At 57.6% G+C, this 17,757-nt stretch overlaps 1 protein-coding gene across 3 annotated transcripts; it reads right to left on the bottom strand.

The window, feature by feature from the left end:
* Nucleotides 1-3,440: 3,440 nt before the first annotated feature.
* On the bottom strand, nt 3,441-12,085 carry AK1 (adenylate kinase 1). Of its 3 annotated transcripts, XM_058694019.1 has the most exons (8): nt 11,991-12,070; nt 9,373-9,444; nt 9,148-9,186; nt 7,488-7,523; nt 7,154-7,317; nt 6,341-6,457; nt 3,939-4,130; nt 3,441-3,687 (listed from the first exon to the last, which is right to left on the bottom strand). In XM_058694019.1, exons 3-8 carry the CDS (start codon nt 9,152-9,154, stop codon nt 3,619-3,621), a joined length of 585 nt encoding a protein of 194 aa, XP_058550002.1. In that variant the 5' UTR covers nt 9,155-9,186; nt 9,373-9,444; nt 11,991-12,070; the 3' UTR covers nt 3,441-3,618. The 3 variants fall into 3 exon arrangements, with proteins under 3 accessions (XP_058550002.1, XP_058550001.1, XP_058550000.1); XM_058694018.1 differs by lacking the exon at nt 9,373-9,444 and having other exon boundaries at nt 11,991-12,085; XM_058694017.1 differs by lacking the exons at nt 9,148-9,186; nt 9,373-9,444; nt 11,991-12,070 and adding an exon at nt 7,688-7,814.
* Nucleotides 12,086-17,757: the final 5,672 nt, after the last annotated feature.

Here is a 17,757-nt window from a genome sequence, read left to right as displayed (position 1 = left end):
CTCTGAGACCCTGAGGTCTCTGGCTGGTCATAATGTTCCAGCACTTTGGGACAAAGCTGTTGCCTGGAGCGTCCCTAGAGACTGAAGAGTGTGACAGCGGCGACTGTCTCCTGTCTGGATCCAGTGCCACACCCACCTCCCAGCCCACGCTAGGGGATGAGCACTCGTGCTCCCTGACCCCAGAGACTCTCTCTCCTCCCCACCCCCAGGGTCCAGGCCTCCGCTGAGCAGGTTCTCCCTGAGCTACCCAAAGTGTGGGCCACGGACCAGGAGCTGAGCCTCGCTGCCCAGACCAGCCCTGCTGAAGCAGAATCAGCTTTTTAACCAGACCCGAGAGATTTGCTCGCACAGGAAGCCTGGGTGCACGCAGTTCTGGTCCCCTGCCTGTTGTTTTTAGTGTTTGTTTATTTATTTTGAGGGAGAGGGAGAGAGAGAATCCCCAGCGGGCTCTGCACCTGTCAGCACAGAGCCCGACATGGGGCCCGATCTCATGAACCACGAGATCATGACCTGAGCCAAAATCAAGAGACACTTAACCGACTGAGCCAGCCAGGCGCCCCCACCATCCCCTCCCCTCCCCTCCCCTCCCCGGGTTTAAAGTCCTTCCTGGGCCTCATCCCTTAGGTGTTCTTGTCTCCGAGGCTGAGCCTGAATCTATGATGCCTTTACAACTAACTTCCAGTTTCCAAGAAATTTAGGGGATGGACGAGAAGGTGGGATGACACCAGAAGGAAGCAAAGGGTGAATCTGGAAGGAGTTTTCTGCAGGACAACTGGTCCCGCCACAGGCCTGTGTCATCACCAGAGCAGGGCCATCCTGGTTAACAGAGGCCTGACAAATATCGCACCCGAATGCGGTGTGCACCCTGATTTGAACAAAGATGCGTTTTGGGGACCATTGGGGCAAGTTGCATGTGGACTATTATATATTATGATATTAGTGTTAACTTAGTGTTATTGAAGCTCTGAGTTGTGGTTAGGTAGGAAGATGTCCTTGCTTTTTAGAGTCATACTGTAGGGGTGGAATTTTTCTCATTTGTAATTTACTGTAAATACGTTGTCAAAAGTAAAACAGTAATGAGGAAATATAGGGAAATGATAACAATTACTGTATGTTGGTGTTCACTGTATTATTTCCTCCAATTTTCAATTTGTTTACAATTTTTCATTAATGGGGCACCCGGGTGACTCAGTCGGTTGAGTGTCCGACTTCGGCTCAGGTCATGATCTCACGGTTTGTGGGTTCGAGCCTCGCATCGGGCTCTGTGCTGACAGCTCGGAGCCTGCAGCCTGCTTCCGATTCTGTGTCTCCCTCTCTCTCTGCCCCTCTCCTGCTCACGCTCTCTCTCTCTCTCTCTCAGAAATAGACATTAAAAACAAAACAAAACAAAACAAAAATCCTCTTTCTGAGACTCCCATTGCCCCTAGAGGAGAGACTGGATGCTTGGGTCGGCATTCAAGGCCCTGCAAATCTGGCCCCTCCGGGCTTGTCTCTTGCTACTGTACCCCCTTCTCTCCCGTATTCCATCCAACAGGCCTCTGTGACTCGGCAGAGCTGTTCCCTCTACCCTTCCGTGCCCTTACAGTGAAGAGGGCTCCTAGGAATGTTGAAGGCCCCACTCGAGAGCTCCAGCTCGAGGAACCCGCTGCCACCAGGGGACCCCTGTGCACTCAGCTGCTGAAAACTGATCTCAGTTTTGTGAGCACGGGCCCCCTCCTGGCGCTGGAGGTGGCGGGGGGGTGGGCACATCCCAGCAGGCGGCGGCTTATGATCCTGTCTTGCCAGCACGGCCCCGGCCCGGTGCTCTGGAAAACACGCACAGAGGACACCCTCAAAAGGAGTGTCTGTGGTAGCAGGGACCGGGTGATGGTCACTGGAGCTTTTACATTTCTGTGTTTTTTCAAGCCGCTTCTTGTTTTAAGCGCATAAAGTGATTCTGCGGCGAACAGTAGTTGGGGTCAGCCTAGATTGTCATTCACCTGGGACACACCTGGAGTGACGGTGCAGTAACTAGAAAAAAATACGCATGACGAAGATGCTTCTGTCAGGTGATCTCCGTAGCGCCTCGTCATCTTTGGAGTGTGTTCGCCGCTCGTTTTCGGCGTGTTTTCTCCGCGTCTCTTCCCCGCTGATCGCCGCAGCCCTGCGCTAGGTGTGTGTGTGTGCGTGTTAGCCCGCTTGGTCGGATGTGCCCGCTGCCGGAGGTGGAAGGTCACAGAGAGATCGAGGCCCACCCCCCCCCCGCACACCCCAGCTGGCACGGGGAACAGAGGCCAGCAGCAGAGACCTGCCCTCCCGCACCCACCCGGGGCCAGAAGGCTCATCCCCCCACGACGCCTGCCTTCTCCTACCTCCCCTGTGCTGGCTTTACTTGTGCTGTTATTCTTTCAATAGACTCACCTTTCGTAACTTAAATATGTTTATTTTAAAGGAAAGTTTAAATAACTAATGCAGAAGGGAGACCAGCCACGCTTGCCGTAAATAAAAGGGGACACACCTTGGGCCCAATCAGCCCCACGTCGCGTTTCGGTCCAGCCAGGTGTGGCCCGCTGAAGGTTCTCTTGGCTCCAAAGGGAGTCGGCGGGGACTAGGACGGGTGTTAAGGACACGTGAGCACCAAGCTGAGCCTTCCTCGGTGAGGAGGTCACAGAGTGAAAGAACAGAAAAGGGAAGGTGCTTCTCCCCCAGGGATTTCTGGGGCGCCCCCGAAGCACCCCAGCCCTGCACCATCCCCAAGGCCACTCTGGTCTCGGCTCCCGCAGGCCCCGGTGACTCCCTCCCACACCCCCATTCAGCGTGTTCTCGTCCTACCCTTGGGAGGGGAGGGGTGCAGGGGGCACGGACCCTAACTCAGATTTGGAAATGGGCTCAGAAAGGGCAGGCTGTGACCCGTCCGGGGAGGCACCGGTGGGAGGCCCTTCGTGTCTCGCCTCCTCAGGGAGGTGCCGCGGACCCTTCCATCTCGATGCCCTTTCCGGACGCTCAGAACTTCTTACACGCAGGAGGCCAATTACTGCCCCCCCCCAGCCAGCTGACATGTGCCACCCCCACTGCCCAGGAAGCCCCCCACAGCCTATAACCTCACTGCCTACTGCACACAGGCCCCAGTGGGGTTCAGCATAGAAAACATGCTCAGAGACATGAGGGGTCAGGGCCAAGGCCGCACAGCAAGGGTTCAGAGGAACGTAGGCCAGGGCCCAGCTCTGCCTGACCACAAGCCCCTGCGAGCAAGGACCCTGCCTCAGTCACCCGGGACCCCCAGACCCAGCATGCCCTGGGTGAGGAAGGGCCCTGGGTCTTCCTTCCCCTGGTACTAGGGGAGGGCAGCTGGCTGAGGCGGGGTGAGGGGCTTGAGGAGGACTGGGAGGGTGAGGGGCTGCTGGAGGCCACATCACGTGGATCAACGCCAGTGAAAGCAAAGAAAAAGGAATAAAACCGAATGTCCTTGGAAATTCCTTTAGTGCTTGGCTGTCCATGAAAACAGGATAAAGTGGCTTCCTCTGTCTGTGCTCCAGCCGGGCAGGGTGGAGGCGCTGAGCTCAGGCCAGGACAGCCTCAGGTCAGCACGGGGTGGGGGGGGGGGGGGGGCGGGCAGCAGGGGAAGGGGCTCCAGTGCTGCTACTTGAGGGCATCCAGGTGGGTGCAGACTTGGGAGAAGACATTGTCCACGGAGCCTTCGGCATTGACCTGCAGGGAGACGGCCGGGAGGGCAGAGCTGCTGGGGAGGGCCATGCGGGCCTCAATGGGGCAGGGGCTCACTTCCCCCAGAGGTGTGGCCTGACTCTCTGAGCCCAGCGACAGGGGACAGCAGCCCATCACGGAGCCAGCGGGGAAACCAAGGCCCGGAATGGAGGGTTGGCCCAGGGTCACGGGGATTTTGGCCAACCCAGGCAAAACTCCAGATTCCTGGGGCTACCCGCGGCCTGCAGGGGGCGCACCTTGCGTACGATGCCACGTTTCTCATAAAAGGCGATGACAGGTTCCGTGGCCTTGTAGTAGGTCTCTAGTCGCTTCTTGATGGTCTCCTCATTGTCATCCACACGCCCGCTGGTCTCTCCGCGCTTCAGGAGCCGCTGGGTCATGGTCTCAGGGCCTGCGTCCACATACAGCAGCAGCGTGGGCTGTCCGATCTGCGGGTGGGGCGGTAGTCACAGGGGCCCCATTCCCGTCCCCGGGGGCCATCTCCTCCCCATCCTCCCATGCCTGAGGCCTCACCTGAGACCCACTCAGATCAGACCATCAAGCCCTTCCCCAGGGCAGCCTAAAGGACCTTCCTAAAACTACTCCTCTGCTCCAACCTCTCCCATAGCTCTCCAGCGCCCTCAGAGAGGGCCTCCCGCCTTCCTCACCTTGTGTTTCCCACTCCTTTGCTCTCCTGGCTTTAGTCACACCGATTCTCTGAAGTCTAGGCTCTTGTCAACCTCCACCCAAGCCAGGCCTTCGCTCATGCCAAGAATCCTCATCCTCAATCCCAAGTACTTGCCTTCAGATTTGAGCTAAAATCTCATTCCTCTGGGGCAGTCTGCCCAGATGCAACCCACGCCCCCCCACCCCGCCCACCGTCCCCAGCCCTCTGGGGCACACTCTTGAGTCCCCTTTACTTCTCTGCCCAGAATGTCTCAGGAGGCCTCTGGTGATTCACTTAGTGTCCCTCTCCCCTGCCAGTCCAGGATCCCCTAAGGACATCAAAGCATCTGTCTGACACAGCAGGGCTGGACAGGACTTGACTGAGGGGTGACGGGCTGCCGAGCTCTGGGGGGTTCTGAATAACGTCACTGTTGTTGGAATAAGCCGGGAAGGGCAAGGAAGGAGGCTGACCTGTCCTCCTTCGGTGAGGCCCTGATGCCCCCTGGTGTCCAGATCTGAGAAGACGTGTTGCCGGGACCCCTGGAGCCCATGGCAGGGCTGGGCCCTTGCGCTGAGCCCACCACCCACAGTGGCGCCCCCAACAGCCCCAGGAAGGAAGGAGACTTTTAGTAATCTCATTTTCTAGATGTGGCCCTGAGGGTCAGAGGTGACGTCACACAGCTGGTATGGGTGGGTCACGACAGGACGTGCCTTGAGGCTGCCTAGCACCTGACCACAGGGTCCATGGCCTCCCAGTCTGAAGGAAGCCCAGCCCGCTTCCATTTCAAAGACAGGGCAACCGAGGCCCAGAGCAGGGCAGACACTTTCTGGAGGTCCTGCGGGCACTTCAAGGTCAGGAAATCCAATCTCCTTCCACTGGAGGAGGCTCAAAGTTGTGGAAGCCCAAAGGTGGCCCCAGCCTCACAGGCTTGGGAAGTGGGGGTTGGGGGGTCTGGTCCTGCCCCAGCCTGTCGGGATGCCTGGTCCTCCCCACAAGGCCAGGGAGGAGTCCCTCTGCCAAGAAAACCTCCTTGAGCCCAGCCCCCACCCTTGCACTTGCTTGCAGCCCTGTTTCCCTAGTATGACCTGTGACACCGGAGGCGTGGGTGTATGTGTGTGTGCCCACGTGTGTGCGCATGTGTATATCCCTGTGTATCAGTGAGCTGTGTCCGTGTACGTACACGTATGTGCGTGCATGTGCGTTGCCAGACGTGTGTGCGCACGTATGCGTGCCTGTGTGCATGTGTGTATGTGCCTGTGGCTTTGTGCTGTGTATGTGCACGCACACGTGCGTGTGCTTGGGGCCTGTGTGCGTATGTCTGGGAGAGGTGCCCCCACCCTGTTTTCCTGGTGGGAAGCTGTTCAGGCAACTCGGGGCCTTCATCCTCAAGGCCTACTTTTTCTAGGCCTTTCACAGACTCCCCGCGGCCCACGGAAGGAGACTGGACTCCCCTCCCTGGCACTGGAGGCCTCCAGCCAGGCCTGAATCGCCTCTCCCACATCATCCTGGTTGCCCTGCCCCATAGATTCTCTTCTCCCCATGCCAGCCGGAGTCTTCCAGCCCTGTCCCTCCCACTCCCTGGCCCTCTGTGTTTGTAAGGTGCCAAGCCCCACTTTTGGAGGGTACATTCTCTCTAATCTCCATTCTGCTCCTTAAGGCAGCTGCCAACTGTGTCTTCCCATTTTGCAAATGGGGGGGACACTGAGGGTCAGGGAGGCAGAATGATTGGCCTCAGGCCTGCTGAGCTGGAACCTGAGCTCGGGTTTGTGAGCTCCCCAGCCTGTGCTTCCTCCTTTTCTAGACTTTTCTTCTAAACTTCTAGAAAGACTTCCAGAAAGTCTTCTCCAGTTTCCCTCCTTATCCCTCTCCCCACCCCAACCCCACAATCAGTGTCTCTTTGCCCCAAACTCTCTCTGGCCATCGTGGCAGCCCTCTTTCCACCCGACCACCCCACATCACAGCTCCCAAATGCACCCACCAAGTTGCACTTACCTTCCGCTCAAACTCCTCTCCCTGCTGTACTTCCCGAGGGTAGCCATCGATCAGGAAGCCTTTGGAAGTATCTACCTTGGCCACCATGGCATCTCGGAGCATGTCCAACACTGTCTCCTGGGGGCACCGGAAAAGATGGAGGGGTCACGAACCCCTCTCCCTCCACCTTCCTCTAGGCCTCTGCCCTAATAAAGAAGTTTCAAACAAGCCTCTCTCTCCAGGAAGCTTCCTTTGAATGTGAAGGCTTGACTGGCTGATTAAATCATTCATTCACCCATTCATTCATTCACTCAATAATGTCGATGGAGCCCCTGTTCCCCACCAGCTCCCGTCCAGGGATCTGAGGACACCACTGTGAACAAAGCAGGCCTTCCTCGAGAAGCTCACAGTGTGGTGAGGCCGGTTCATCAATTTCCAAACATGGCACAGGTTGAATGGGCAGGGAAGGAGTTATAAAATTAGGGGGTCTGAGCCCAAATCTGTGGAGCCAGGAGGGTCTGAAAGCTGAGGAGGAAAGAACATTCCAGGCAGGAAGGAATATAATGAGTTGGACGGGACAGAAAGGCCAGGGCAGCTGGAGGGCGGAGAGCTGGGGAGAGGGGGGTTGAGTGGGTGGAGTGAGGCTAAATGGGTCAGCAGGGCAGGGTCCTAGAGGCTCTGGGAGCTTCTAGAAGGAATTTTCTGCCAAGGGCCATGAGGACCAAAGCCAGGAGTGTTTGGAGCCAGGGAAGGTCAAGGCAGAGTGTCATGGGCTCTGCCGGCTGGGGCCCACTCAGGGCCACCATCACCCCCCACCCCATCGGGCCCACTCACCAGTGGCACCAGCTGTCCCTTCTCCATGATTTCCGACAGCATCTTGCCCCTGGCCGAGCCCGAGCTGACCTCAGCCCGCAGGAGGTCCCCGGTGGAGAGGTGGGTGTAGCCGTACTTCTGGACAATCTTCTCACACTGGGTGCCCTTCCCCGAGCCGGGCCCTCCTGCAAGCGCCCACCCGTTCAGAAGCCCCAGGAAATGGGGCCGCTGCAGGGATAGGGTCACCCCGCAGAGAAGGGGCAGCGCCCCGGGGTGCCACCCCAGGCCCAGGCTCCCACCGATGCCTGCAAAGAGCCTCCCTGCTGGCCGCCTTCCCCGCCTGCCTTGGACTCACCCACCACAAAGATGATCTTGGTTTTCTTCAGCTTCTCTGTGGGGGAGAAGAGGGGAGCAGAGTTCAGTCACTCGCTTGGCAAACAACACCTCGGGAGGGACAGGCCTGGGCTGGGCCCTCTAAAGCCTGGAGCCTCTGAGGGGCTGGGACACCTGCCCTCGCAGCCCCTCCCTGTGGGCGGCTGGGCAACGGCGGGTCACCTCTGGCCTTACAGTCTTCCGTGTTGTGGAGGTTTCTCACGCAGCAGGCCCCCATGGTTCCCGTTCTGCTGTGTCCCCTACCCTTTCCCTCCCAGACCCCGGGCCTGCCCATCGCCCGCCTTCCCTGGGCGGTACAAACGTGGAGTCGGCAACCACAACATACGTTGCCCCGGAGACGGTTGCCAGGGAAGCCGGCTGCTGTGGGCACAAAGAACCCTTGCCCAGAGTGGGAGGTGCGATGATGCTCCCGCCTCAGCCCCGCCCTTAGAACTCAACAGGACCACAGCCTCACCAGACGGAGGGAAACTGAGGCCTGCTCCAAGGGCGCCAGACCCAGAACCGGAAGCTGGGCCCTCTTCCCAGGCGGCCCGGCCGTCCCCTCTTCTCAGGGGAGAAGAAGGTCCTCACTGTGTAACCTTAGGAAAGGAGTCCCCGGCCCTCTCTGGCTATTGGCAGCTCCCAGGGGCCCTCTGGCCCCGAGGCTGGAAACCCAGAGGAGTTATCTGTAGAACAACTTCTCCTGAGGGCTCCCATCAGCTGCCCGCCGTGGGCCGGCTACCACCTGGAGGTGGGGGAGGCCACAGCCTGGCGGCAGCTGCTGTTCGGAGCCCGAGGGGTGGCAGGGTGACCGCCCGCTCGGGCGGCAGCAGCGGGCTCCTTTAAGGGCCACCCAGGCTGAGGCACAACGCCAAGATGGGGCCGTGATGCCGCCAGGAGGCGGGCCTGCCAGGCTCCCTGCTGGCCCCATGTGTCCCTCCAGGTCCCAGCCCAAAGCAGCCAGGAGGGCCCCAGACATCCTCAAGACCCACCGTCTCTGGACAACAGGGAGACTGAGTCCCACAGAGGCGTTGGGCGCTGCCTCGTCCTTGTTAGGCTTGGCATTTACACACTTGGGGCCTCTCCCCAGGGCTAGCCTCCCCTTGCTAGCGCCCACCCTTTCTAGAAAGAGGCAGGGATTCAGCTCTATAAATACCGGTGTAGGAGGTGAGCTGTGGGGCCCTCAGGAGCCTCAAGGAGGCCTCATCGCTTCTAAAATTAATCCTGGGGCGCCTGGGTGGCGCAGTCGGTTAAGCGTCCGACTTCAGCCAGGTCACGATCTCGCGGTCCGTGAGTTCGAGCCCCGCGTCAGGCTCTGGGCTGACGGCTCGGAGCCTGGAGCCTGTTTCCGATTCTGTGTCTCCCTCTCTCTCTGCCCCTCCCCCGTTCATGCTCTGTCTCTCTCTGTCCCAAAAAAAAAAAAAAAAAAAAAAAAAAAAACGTTGAAAAAAAAAAAAATTAATCCTGGAGCTGGCGCATCCCGTGAGATGCCTGAGGAGGATGTCGGAGGCTCCCAGACGGGCCCCTCTGGCAGCCCCAGAACCTCCCCCAACCCTTCCCAGAATGTCTCCTGAAAGCACGCCCCCTTAACAGATGGGCACACTGAGGCCCAGGCAATGAGCAGCAAAGAAGAGACTCACTACCTTCCATCCTGCTGAGGTCCGGGGAGCCGAGTCAGCGCTCTGCAAGACAAGGGCACAGGTGGGGCCGGTGAGGGGGGCTCTCCTCCATCCTGCCTCTGCTCCTGCCCAGCCCCACGGTGTGCCCCAGGCCCTGATGCTCCCAGCGGCACCGGGCAGCGAAGGCCCCCGGCAGGTTGGGTGACCTTGGGAAAGTCACCTTTCCTCCGTGTGTGTCCGCTGCCTCACCTGTAACAAAAGGGCGGCAGCCCCCTCCTGTCCACCTTTTCCCGCTGGAGGAGCCGGGTGGTGAGGGCGGTGCTGAGGGACGGAAACAGTGACATCAGCACCTGCTGGGCCGCTCCCTTTGTGAGTCCCAGAAAACAGGTGTCTGCCCAACACCTTGGTGATGCTCCCCCCGGGGCCAGGAGGAAAGACTTGTGGAGGCCAGAGAGGGGGGACTTGAGCTGCAATACATCCCACCTGGGGTGGGGTTTGGACAAGGATGCTTAAAGGGACATCACGGAGGCCCGAGGGGGAGGAAGCTGTAGGAGCTGCTCATGGGGGACACAGCCCTGTACAGCTGTCATGGGGGATCCCCGGCTCTCACCACCCCCCACATGGCCCCTGCCCCCTCACCCCCTCGAGGACCGTGTTCCTCAGCATGCGAGTCCACCCCGACCCCTCTGGGGACCCCACTCTGCTTCAACGTCCCCTCCCACCTACAGTTACCACCTACACACCTCTGGCCTCCGTTCCCCACCCCCCCGCCGGCCCTCCCCAAGGCTACCAGCTACTATCACAGCCACTCTTGCCTTGACCTTTGACGCCCGCCACAGCATTCCTCCCGCCTGGCATGCCCGCAACCCCAGGCCCTTTACTCCTCGCTCTCACTTTGGCTTCAGGTTCCCAGGACCCCTGCCTCTGCCCAGGCAGCCCCGGCCTCCCTTCCCAGCCCCGTGAGTCTACAGCCCCTGGACAGGCCCCAAGTCCCCACAGACCTTCCCATGTCCCCAGCTCTGTGCCCTATTACCCAGCCAGAGGCCCTGTCTTCTCTCACACCCGACTTCCACCCTGCACACCCACATCCCAACCCTCTTGCTCCCGAACCTCTCTGCAGTCTGTGTCCTCAACACCACTTCCTTGTTCCAAGCAGGGCACCTGGCCACTGCCCCAGCCTCCCGTGGGTCTCTCCATACCCCACCAGGCAGTCCGCAGGATTTTCTGTGAGAAGCATCAGACCACATCGCCCACCTGCTTAAAACCCTTCCACGTGTGGCTCCTTGGCTCCCAAGATAAAGCCTGGGCCCCTAACATGGCTGACAGGGCTCAGTAACCTGGCCCCCCCACCCCCACCCTCTGCAGGCTTCACAGCCACCGCTTGAACTGCTTGGAGCTTCCTCACCCACCATGACTGCGTCCCGCCTCCAGGCCCAGCTGCTGTTGCACCTGATGCCTGGATGCCTCTCCCCAGGTGCTATTGTTTAGGACCCAGTTCAGGTGTCACCTCCTTCAGGAAGTCTTCCTGGACTCCGTCCTCCGCTCCCACACTGGCAGGTGCCTCCTTTGAACGCCCCCAGCGTAGCACATACCCACACGGTATCGGACCTCTCTGTGGAACTGCAGGCCTGTGTGCCCCACCAGACCGGGCCTGGCCCCAGGCTGAGCATAGGGCTGGGGGCCTCACTCCACCTCCCAGCTGTCTTGGAATGGATTTGAGGCTCGGAGAGAAGGAGAAACTTGCTCCAGAGCCAGGCTGGGGTCAAACTCAGGGGTGCATTTTCTGCTGCTTTAGGCCTGGCACCCAGTAGGTCTTTCAGCAGGTTTATTGGCCGTCCTACCACTCATGGGCCATGAGTTATAGCCTTTTTCCTGCTGAGTGTGCTTAGGGAAGGGCAGATGCTGCCAATGGCCCGCAGCAGCTGGCAAGGGAGGAGGAGGGTCCCCAGGCCAGGGAGAGCCTGCAGTGACCCTGAGGAGTGGCCTCCAACCCACCTTGCCCTGCCTCTTCCCAGTAACCTAAGCCCCTCTGTCCTGCTGGCACCTGCCACTTCCTTCGTCCAAAATAACTTGAGTCGTGAGGAGGCATCACAGAGGCCAGGGGTCCAGGACGGAGTTGGGTTACAGGCTCAGCACCCAGACCTTATAAGGCCCCCGAGCCAGGCTGCAGCAACTCCTCTCATGACTGGGTGGTCTGCCGAGGGGCCTGGGGAACAGGGGCCCGGGGGGACAGTGACCTAAGGGCTCATCGCTCAGCTGTGTGACCTTGGGCACCTGGTGTCCCCTCTCTGGGCCTGTATCCCCAGGCCGTGACCCGCTCCTGCTGGAGAGTCCTGAGTGGATCTCTGAGCAGTGCTCAGAAAAGGTGCCCCTAGGGCTCCCTTAGAGCCCTTACCAGTCATCCGGGGGGCTTCCCGTCCCCCCCAGCGCTCAAAATGACATGGCAGGACAGCTCCTCCAATCACAAAGGCTGCCCCTGCCAGATCCTCCGGGGCAGGGAGTCAGGCCACAGCCCCCTTCCCCGGGCCCCAGCTGGGACGTGCCAAGGGCAGGGACCTGGAGCCCCAGCCCCAGGAGTGCCAGCCGGGACAAAGGGGCGACGGTCTAGGAGGCTAGGAAGGACGGCAACACACATCCCCCCCGCAGGGGCACACGCAGGGTGGCACAAACACCCAGAACAGAGCCTGGGGAGAACAGACAGGCAAAAATACACACGGATCATAACCACGGACACAAACACACAGCCGCACAAACCCCAAGGATGCCCGGACACACACAGGCTGGCGCCCCCCGGGCGCGCGCGGCTTCCCCACGCCCCGCAGAGGCGCCCCCCGCGCGCCCAGACATGCACACGGGCACACACTGACCTGGGGGAGGGGTGCGGCGGGCGCCGGGGCCAGTGGTGCCCTGCCCGTCCTCGCCGGCCGCCCGCAAAGGCGACTATTTATAAGGCTGTCAGCAGCGCGCAGCATGCCGGGAGCCAGCGCTCCGCCAGGGCAGGGAGGGGGGAAGGAGGGAGGGAGAGCGGACCGGGAGGGGGGTGGGGGGCCGGACCGGGGTGAGCCCCGATGGGAAGCCAGAGCAAGGCCGGCGTCTCCCCGCCACGCATCCCCCCCCCCCCCCCCCCCCCCCCCCCCCCCGGTGGCTGTGCCTGCACACAGCACGGCACTTAACAGTTTGCAGAGGGCTTTCCGTTCCTGCCTGACCTCCGGTGTGCCCACATCTCGGCAGGGGAACAGGACCCGGCTTCCTGTAGGACAGCTGGGGAAACTGAGACCCGGAGAGAAGAGGCTCTTTGTGTAAAATCCCACAGCCAGTTGTTGGCAGAGAGAGGCCAGACCCAGCGCGGGAGGCAATCATTGCGTGGATTCTGGGGGCTTTGCCGGCCAGAACAGTCCTCCCCACCCCCAAGTACCTGCCCTCCTCAGATCCTGCCCAGGGACCCCTGGGCCAAGACCCACCTGGAACTCTCCGGCCCCCCCTCCGTTAGAAGGGGCCCAAGAACCCCCTGGAACTCGAACTCTCTCAGGACCCCCCCAAGACCATCCATGTACCCATTTCCCAGCTAGTGGTTGTGTAGATTATATATATCAGCTCTGCCTCCGCAAAACTGCCAGGTAGCTCCCGTGAGGTGAGCACGAGAATGTGGGACATTCAGAATGCTGAATGGGTCGTGGGCACCCAGACGGGGGACCGCCAATCCTGATAAAAAGGACAGTTCCCATTAACAAGCACTCACTGAGTCAGGCGCTGGGGCTCAGACGGGGTCCGTGAATCCTTAAGCACGGAGGAAAGTGAGGGTCATCCCCTTAAAATAGCTTGCCTGAGGTCCCCAGCGTGAACCTGAGAAAAATCCCTGAACACAAAACCTTATTTGCGGCTGAAAACGTCCTCCAGCTTTTGACACAGGAGCTACTGAACTGTTAAACTAGACAAAGGCCTATGACTGAACCCAGAAATGTTGCACCCTCGTTCTTGAGAAAAACTGGATATTTTCCTAGTAACTGTCGTAATGCACTAGAAAATTGATGCACTGTAAAATGTCATTCTCTCTTCCAATCGTAATGTTTGGAAAACAACTTGTGTGGTCTTCCTAATACTTCTACAATTTGCTAACAAAGACCCCCTGGCTTTTATTCCTCAAAGGGACACAATTTGGGTTGCTCCCTGAATCTGTGCTCCCCAAATTGCAATTCTCAGACGCCCAATAAATGCTTTTTATTTCGATTCTTCCTCTTTTCTCGGTCAAAACAGGTAGAAGTGATGTTTATTCATGGAGACCGGCACATAGCAGTAGGTGCTCAATAATGCAGCAGGGCAGAGACCGGGACCGTGCAGTGGCAGAACTCATGACCTTGAAGGTAGCAGCCCCAGATGACGGTGAGTGGAATTTAGAATTTGTCTCATAGGCACTAGGGAGCCATGGAAGGTGTTGGAGCAAGAGAGCAAGAGTACCAGGAGACTGAGACTGCCTCCGGTGGGTCATTTCTGAGCAACAACAGCCAGGATAATAAGGCCTGGGTCTAGTCCCAGCTCTGCCACCTGTGACATGAGACAAGGTCCTTGTCCCTTGCGAGCTTAGTTTCCCCATCTGTGGGAGGGATGGGTGCTGGGCCAGAGGTTCTGTCTTCAAAGTTGCTTGAAAGGCCCTCTCAAAAGCTGTCGGTGGCTGACTGCACCGGCACAACCTTTGGGGAAAGCAAACTGACGTCAATCAAAATTTTAAACATCCTCCTACTTTTAGGAATCCCACACGTGGGCACGAAATGTGTACACATGGGCACGAAATGTGGGCATGAAATGTGTCAGGTGCCAGAAGGGCCTGCCTGATGGGACGGTGGTGCAGCCAGGCAGGGTGGGGTCATGGTCCTTGGTAGCGTCGGCATGAGAAAGGAAGCCAGAGGTCCGTGTGTCTGCCGAAGCAAGAGAAACAGGCAAAGAGCCCAGTGAAAATAATTCTAAACATGCGGGGGCGTGTGTGTGTAAAATCTATTCCTAGGGGTTTTTTTTTTGTTTTTTTTTTAACTTCTCTGAAATCGTGTTGTCTTATCATCAAATTGATGGTATCTTTAAGTTGATGAAATGAAGCAGAACAGAGGGGCCGGGGTGTGCACATGACCCTCCCTGGTGGGGGTGGGGCTTTCACTTTGAAAAAATTTACTTGTTTTTTTTTTAATGTTTATTTATTTGTTTTGAGAGAGAGTTGGAGCACGGAAGGTGCAGAGGGAGGGGGAGAGAGAGAATCCCAAGCAGGCTCCGAAGCTGTCAGTGCAGAGCCTGGTGCGGGGCTTGTTCCCATGAACCCTGAGATCATGACCTGAGCTGAAATCACATGTCAGACACTTAACCAACTGAGCCAGCCAGGCGCCCCTGGGACTTTCACTTCTTACTTAAAAGCTTCCATGCTTGCTTGCTTCCTTCTTTTTGTATTAAAACAACCTATTACTTTACACATAAAACAATTTTAATATGGATGTACCTTGAGGACACAATGCTAAGTGAAGTCAGTCAGTCCCCAAAAGGACAAATATTGTATGACGCTACTTTTTTTTATTTTATTTTTTTTATTTTTATTTTTTTTATTTTTTTATTTTTTTTTTTATTGTATGACGCTACTTATGTGAAGTATCTAGAGTATTCAAGTTCATAGAAACAGAAAGCGGAACGGCAAACGGGGTGGGGCGGGATGGAGAAATTCAGAGTTGCCATTTAGCAGATTTTTTAAAACTTTTTTTTTACATTTGCTTATTTTTGAGACACAGAGAGAGACAGAGTACGAGTGGGGGAGGGGCAGAGAGAGAGGGAGACACAGAATCCGAAGCAGGCTCCAGGCTGTCAGCACAGAGCCCAACACAAGACTCCAACTCACAAACCATGATGAGATCATGACCTGGCCATTTAGTAGATTTTGAGTTTCGGACACGAAAGATAAGAAAGTTCTGAAGGTGTTTTACGACAACGTAGATGTACCTAACACTACCCAAATGGATAAGTGGTAAATCTTCTGTGGTTTTTGCCACAATGAAAAAAATTCCATAATCTTAAAAATTGGGGAAAGAAATCCTATTTTAAGTACCTGTTTTCTTCCGCATTCAAGTCTAAGCCATATTTAAGTCTATGTGAAAACACAAGTTTGCCTTTTGTGGAAGTTCAACGAGCTCTCCAACCTACCGAATTTCCGTATTTGAGTACCTGTTTTAATTATTCATTCGTGTATGATCTGTGGATTTTCCACCAATGCTGGGATATTAAAGTGTCGGGATTTCTTCCCCCAGCTAGAACTTAAAGAAAGAAAAATGGAGGCAGAAAGGAAGAGAGGGAGGAAGGAGGAAAGGGGGCGGGGGGGGGGGCAGGCAAAAATTGCATAAGGGAAAAATCTGGAAGATTGTTAACAGGATATGGGACCAGGAGATGCTATCTTGTACATTTGTATGGCTTATGTTACTTTGTAACATGAAAAAACAAAAAAAACAAAAAACATATAAAATGAAACCAGTTTATGTTTAAAAATATTTTTTTTAATGTTTATTTACTTTTGAGAGAGAGAGAGAGAGAGAGAGAGCGAGCAAGCGGGGTAGGGGCAGAGAGAGAGGGAGACACAGAATCCGAAGCAGGCTCCAGGCTCTGAGCTGTCAGCACAGAGCCCCGACACAGGGCTTGAACCCACGGACCCTGAGATCATGACCGGAGCTGAAGTCGGACGCTTAGCTGACTGAGCCACCCAGGCGTCCCCATGAAACCAGTTTTTAAAATATTTAAAAAATATTTTGGTTAAAGAAAGAATTCCAAGGCTGAAAGACAAGCCTGCTGGGGTGGGGCGGGGCGGGGCAGGGGGTGGAGTAGAGGAGGACTCTGGGGCAGCTTCCCGCAGAGGCTCATGCATAGCCCAGCTGCCCCAGGTGGGCCTGGCTGTCCCCACTGGCCGAACACGGCAGGAAACGGCTGGAGTGGCTACTTCAGGAAGCACATGCCAGGTCTACAGCTGGTAAGAGATGGCCCCACGCCCAAGGAGGGGTAAGAGGTTGGGGCCTCAGTGGGGTGACTGGGAAAGAAGAAGAATGGAGGTCGGAGGGCCCTGAACCCCAAAGGAAGAGGTAGGTTTGGTCCTGGCACAGTGGGGAGCCGGTGAAGCTTCCAGAGCAAAGAGGACCGTGATGAGGTGGCTTTAGGAAGTTGGTTCTGGCAACGAGTGTGGACCAGTCTCTGCTGGGTCCCATCTCGGGGGGTGAGTTTGTGGAGTTGAGAGCCCCACGCCTCCTGCCCTCCGCATCCTCCGAGTCCTACCGTCTGATGAGAAGCTGAGTGGTCCCAGGGTCCACCCCCAACAACTCACCCCCTCCTGATGCTTTCCTACTGCACCTCCCTTCATGCCCACCAGTGGGCAGACAAAAGGGCCTCAGTGTTCTGGGAGAAAGTCTACCTAGAAACCTCTGCCCGGACCCAGATCCCCAGCAGCCTTTGCGTGGGCTTGGAAGTGGGTGGTATTCCCATCTCCCCATTCTCATGCGGGGCCTTAGGCTCCCCACATAAGGACTTTGCAAGGGGTCACTATCCCTCTGACAGGCCAATCACCACCATTACTGTACCTGGTCGGTCCCAGCCTCCTGCCCATCCTGCTGCTGCCACAGGACTGTGGCTTTGCCCCCCTCTCACGGGCACTCGTGGCCTTTTCCCAGCCAGCCCCGGGCAGTCTCATCTCCCACCTCTCCTTCCTTCTGTGGACTCACTGTCTACTGAGGCAGGCTGTGGGTCGCCCCCAGCAGGCTGTCGTTCCGGCCGTTCTTCCCACCTGACATTCCCTCCCTCGCCAATGGCACCTAACACAGCACATGGCGCGTGGCTACCCGTTGCGGGAGCGTGTCCGTGAGCGAGCTCTCGCCTCCCAGCTCCGGGGCCCACCATCCCAGCTGGCCCTGTGCCCGGGGAGCACTCTCTCCCGTCCCAGCAGGCCGCCCGCCCTTGTCTTACACAGTCACCCTTTGTTAGGCCTCCGCTCCCAAGGGCATCTTATCTGCCTAAACAGGTTGTAATCTGCCAGAGTCACCGACCCCCGTCCTCCTGCCAACCTGGAGTCAACAAACCCTTTTGCCGAGAAGGCGGCGGCTGCCTCGTGCGGTCTAGGACTCACCAGGCCCCTCCCAGGGCTGCAGCCCTGCGGCCTTCTTCCCACTGGGCCTCGCGGGAAATTTCCACTCCCTGCCCTCAGTGTCCCCAGGCCCTAGAGTCAACCTCTGAGCCCCGTCTGTTCTCTCCCCTTCAATGTGCTCTCTCTTTCCAGTGCCCCCCAGCTGCTCTCTGTGACAGATGTCATTCTCCACCCCCCCCCCAACTTCTCCCTGCCAGAAGCACCTCCCCCAAACTTCCGCAGGTCTCTTCCTCCTCCTCCAGGCCTCAAAGGGAAGGGAAGGGAAGCACGTCACGTCTTCAGAGTGCCCTGTGTCATTGTCTCGTAGCCCTTACCACCCTCCGCAGCCTGTCTGGGACAGAACTGCCACACGGCCCCTCCCCTCCCTAGAACGTCAAGAGCAGTGTCTGGACCTGTTGCACCCATGAGGGAGCCAGAGCTCTGAGAGGGGAAGTGATGTGCCTGAGGTCACACAGGAAGGGAGAGGAGGGACTGGAAAAGCCAGGTGG

This window comes from Neofelis nebulosa, chromosome 12 (genome assembly GCF_028018385.1).
Source record: "Neofelis nebulosa isolate mNeoNeb1 chromosome 12, mNeoNeb1.pri, whole genome shotgun sequence".
NCBI lineage: Eukaryota > Metazoa > Chordata > Mammalia > Carnivora > Felidae > Neofelis > Neofelis nebulosa.
This window is presented reverse-complemented; position numbering and strand designations above follow the sequence as displayed.

What these genes read in the sequence shown, in the direction of transcription:
- AK1 (XM_058694017.1), bottom strand. Translation starts at nt 7,799, where the DNA reads ATGGGCAGGCCCGGGGTCTGGGAGGGAAAGGGTAGGGGACACAGCAGA. An exon ending in GGAAGACTGTAAGGCCAGAG is followed by an intron (nt 7,524 to 7,687) that starts GTGACCCGCCGT and finishes TCTCCCCCACAG; the next exon opens with AGAAGCTGAAGAAAACCAAG. An exon ending in CAAGATCATCTTTGTGGTGG is followed by an intron (nt 7,318 to 7,487) that starts GTGAGTCCAAGG and finishes GGGCGCTTGCAG; the next exon opens with GAGGGCCCGGCTCGGGGAAG.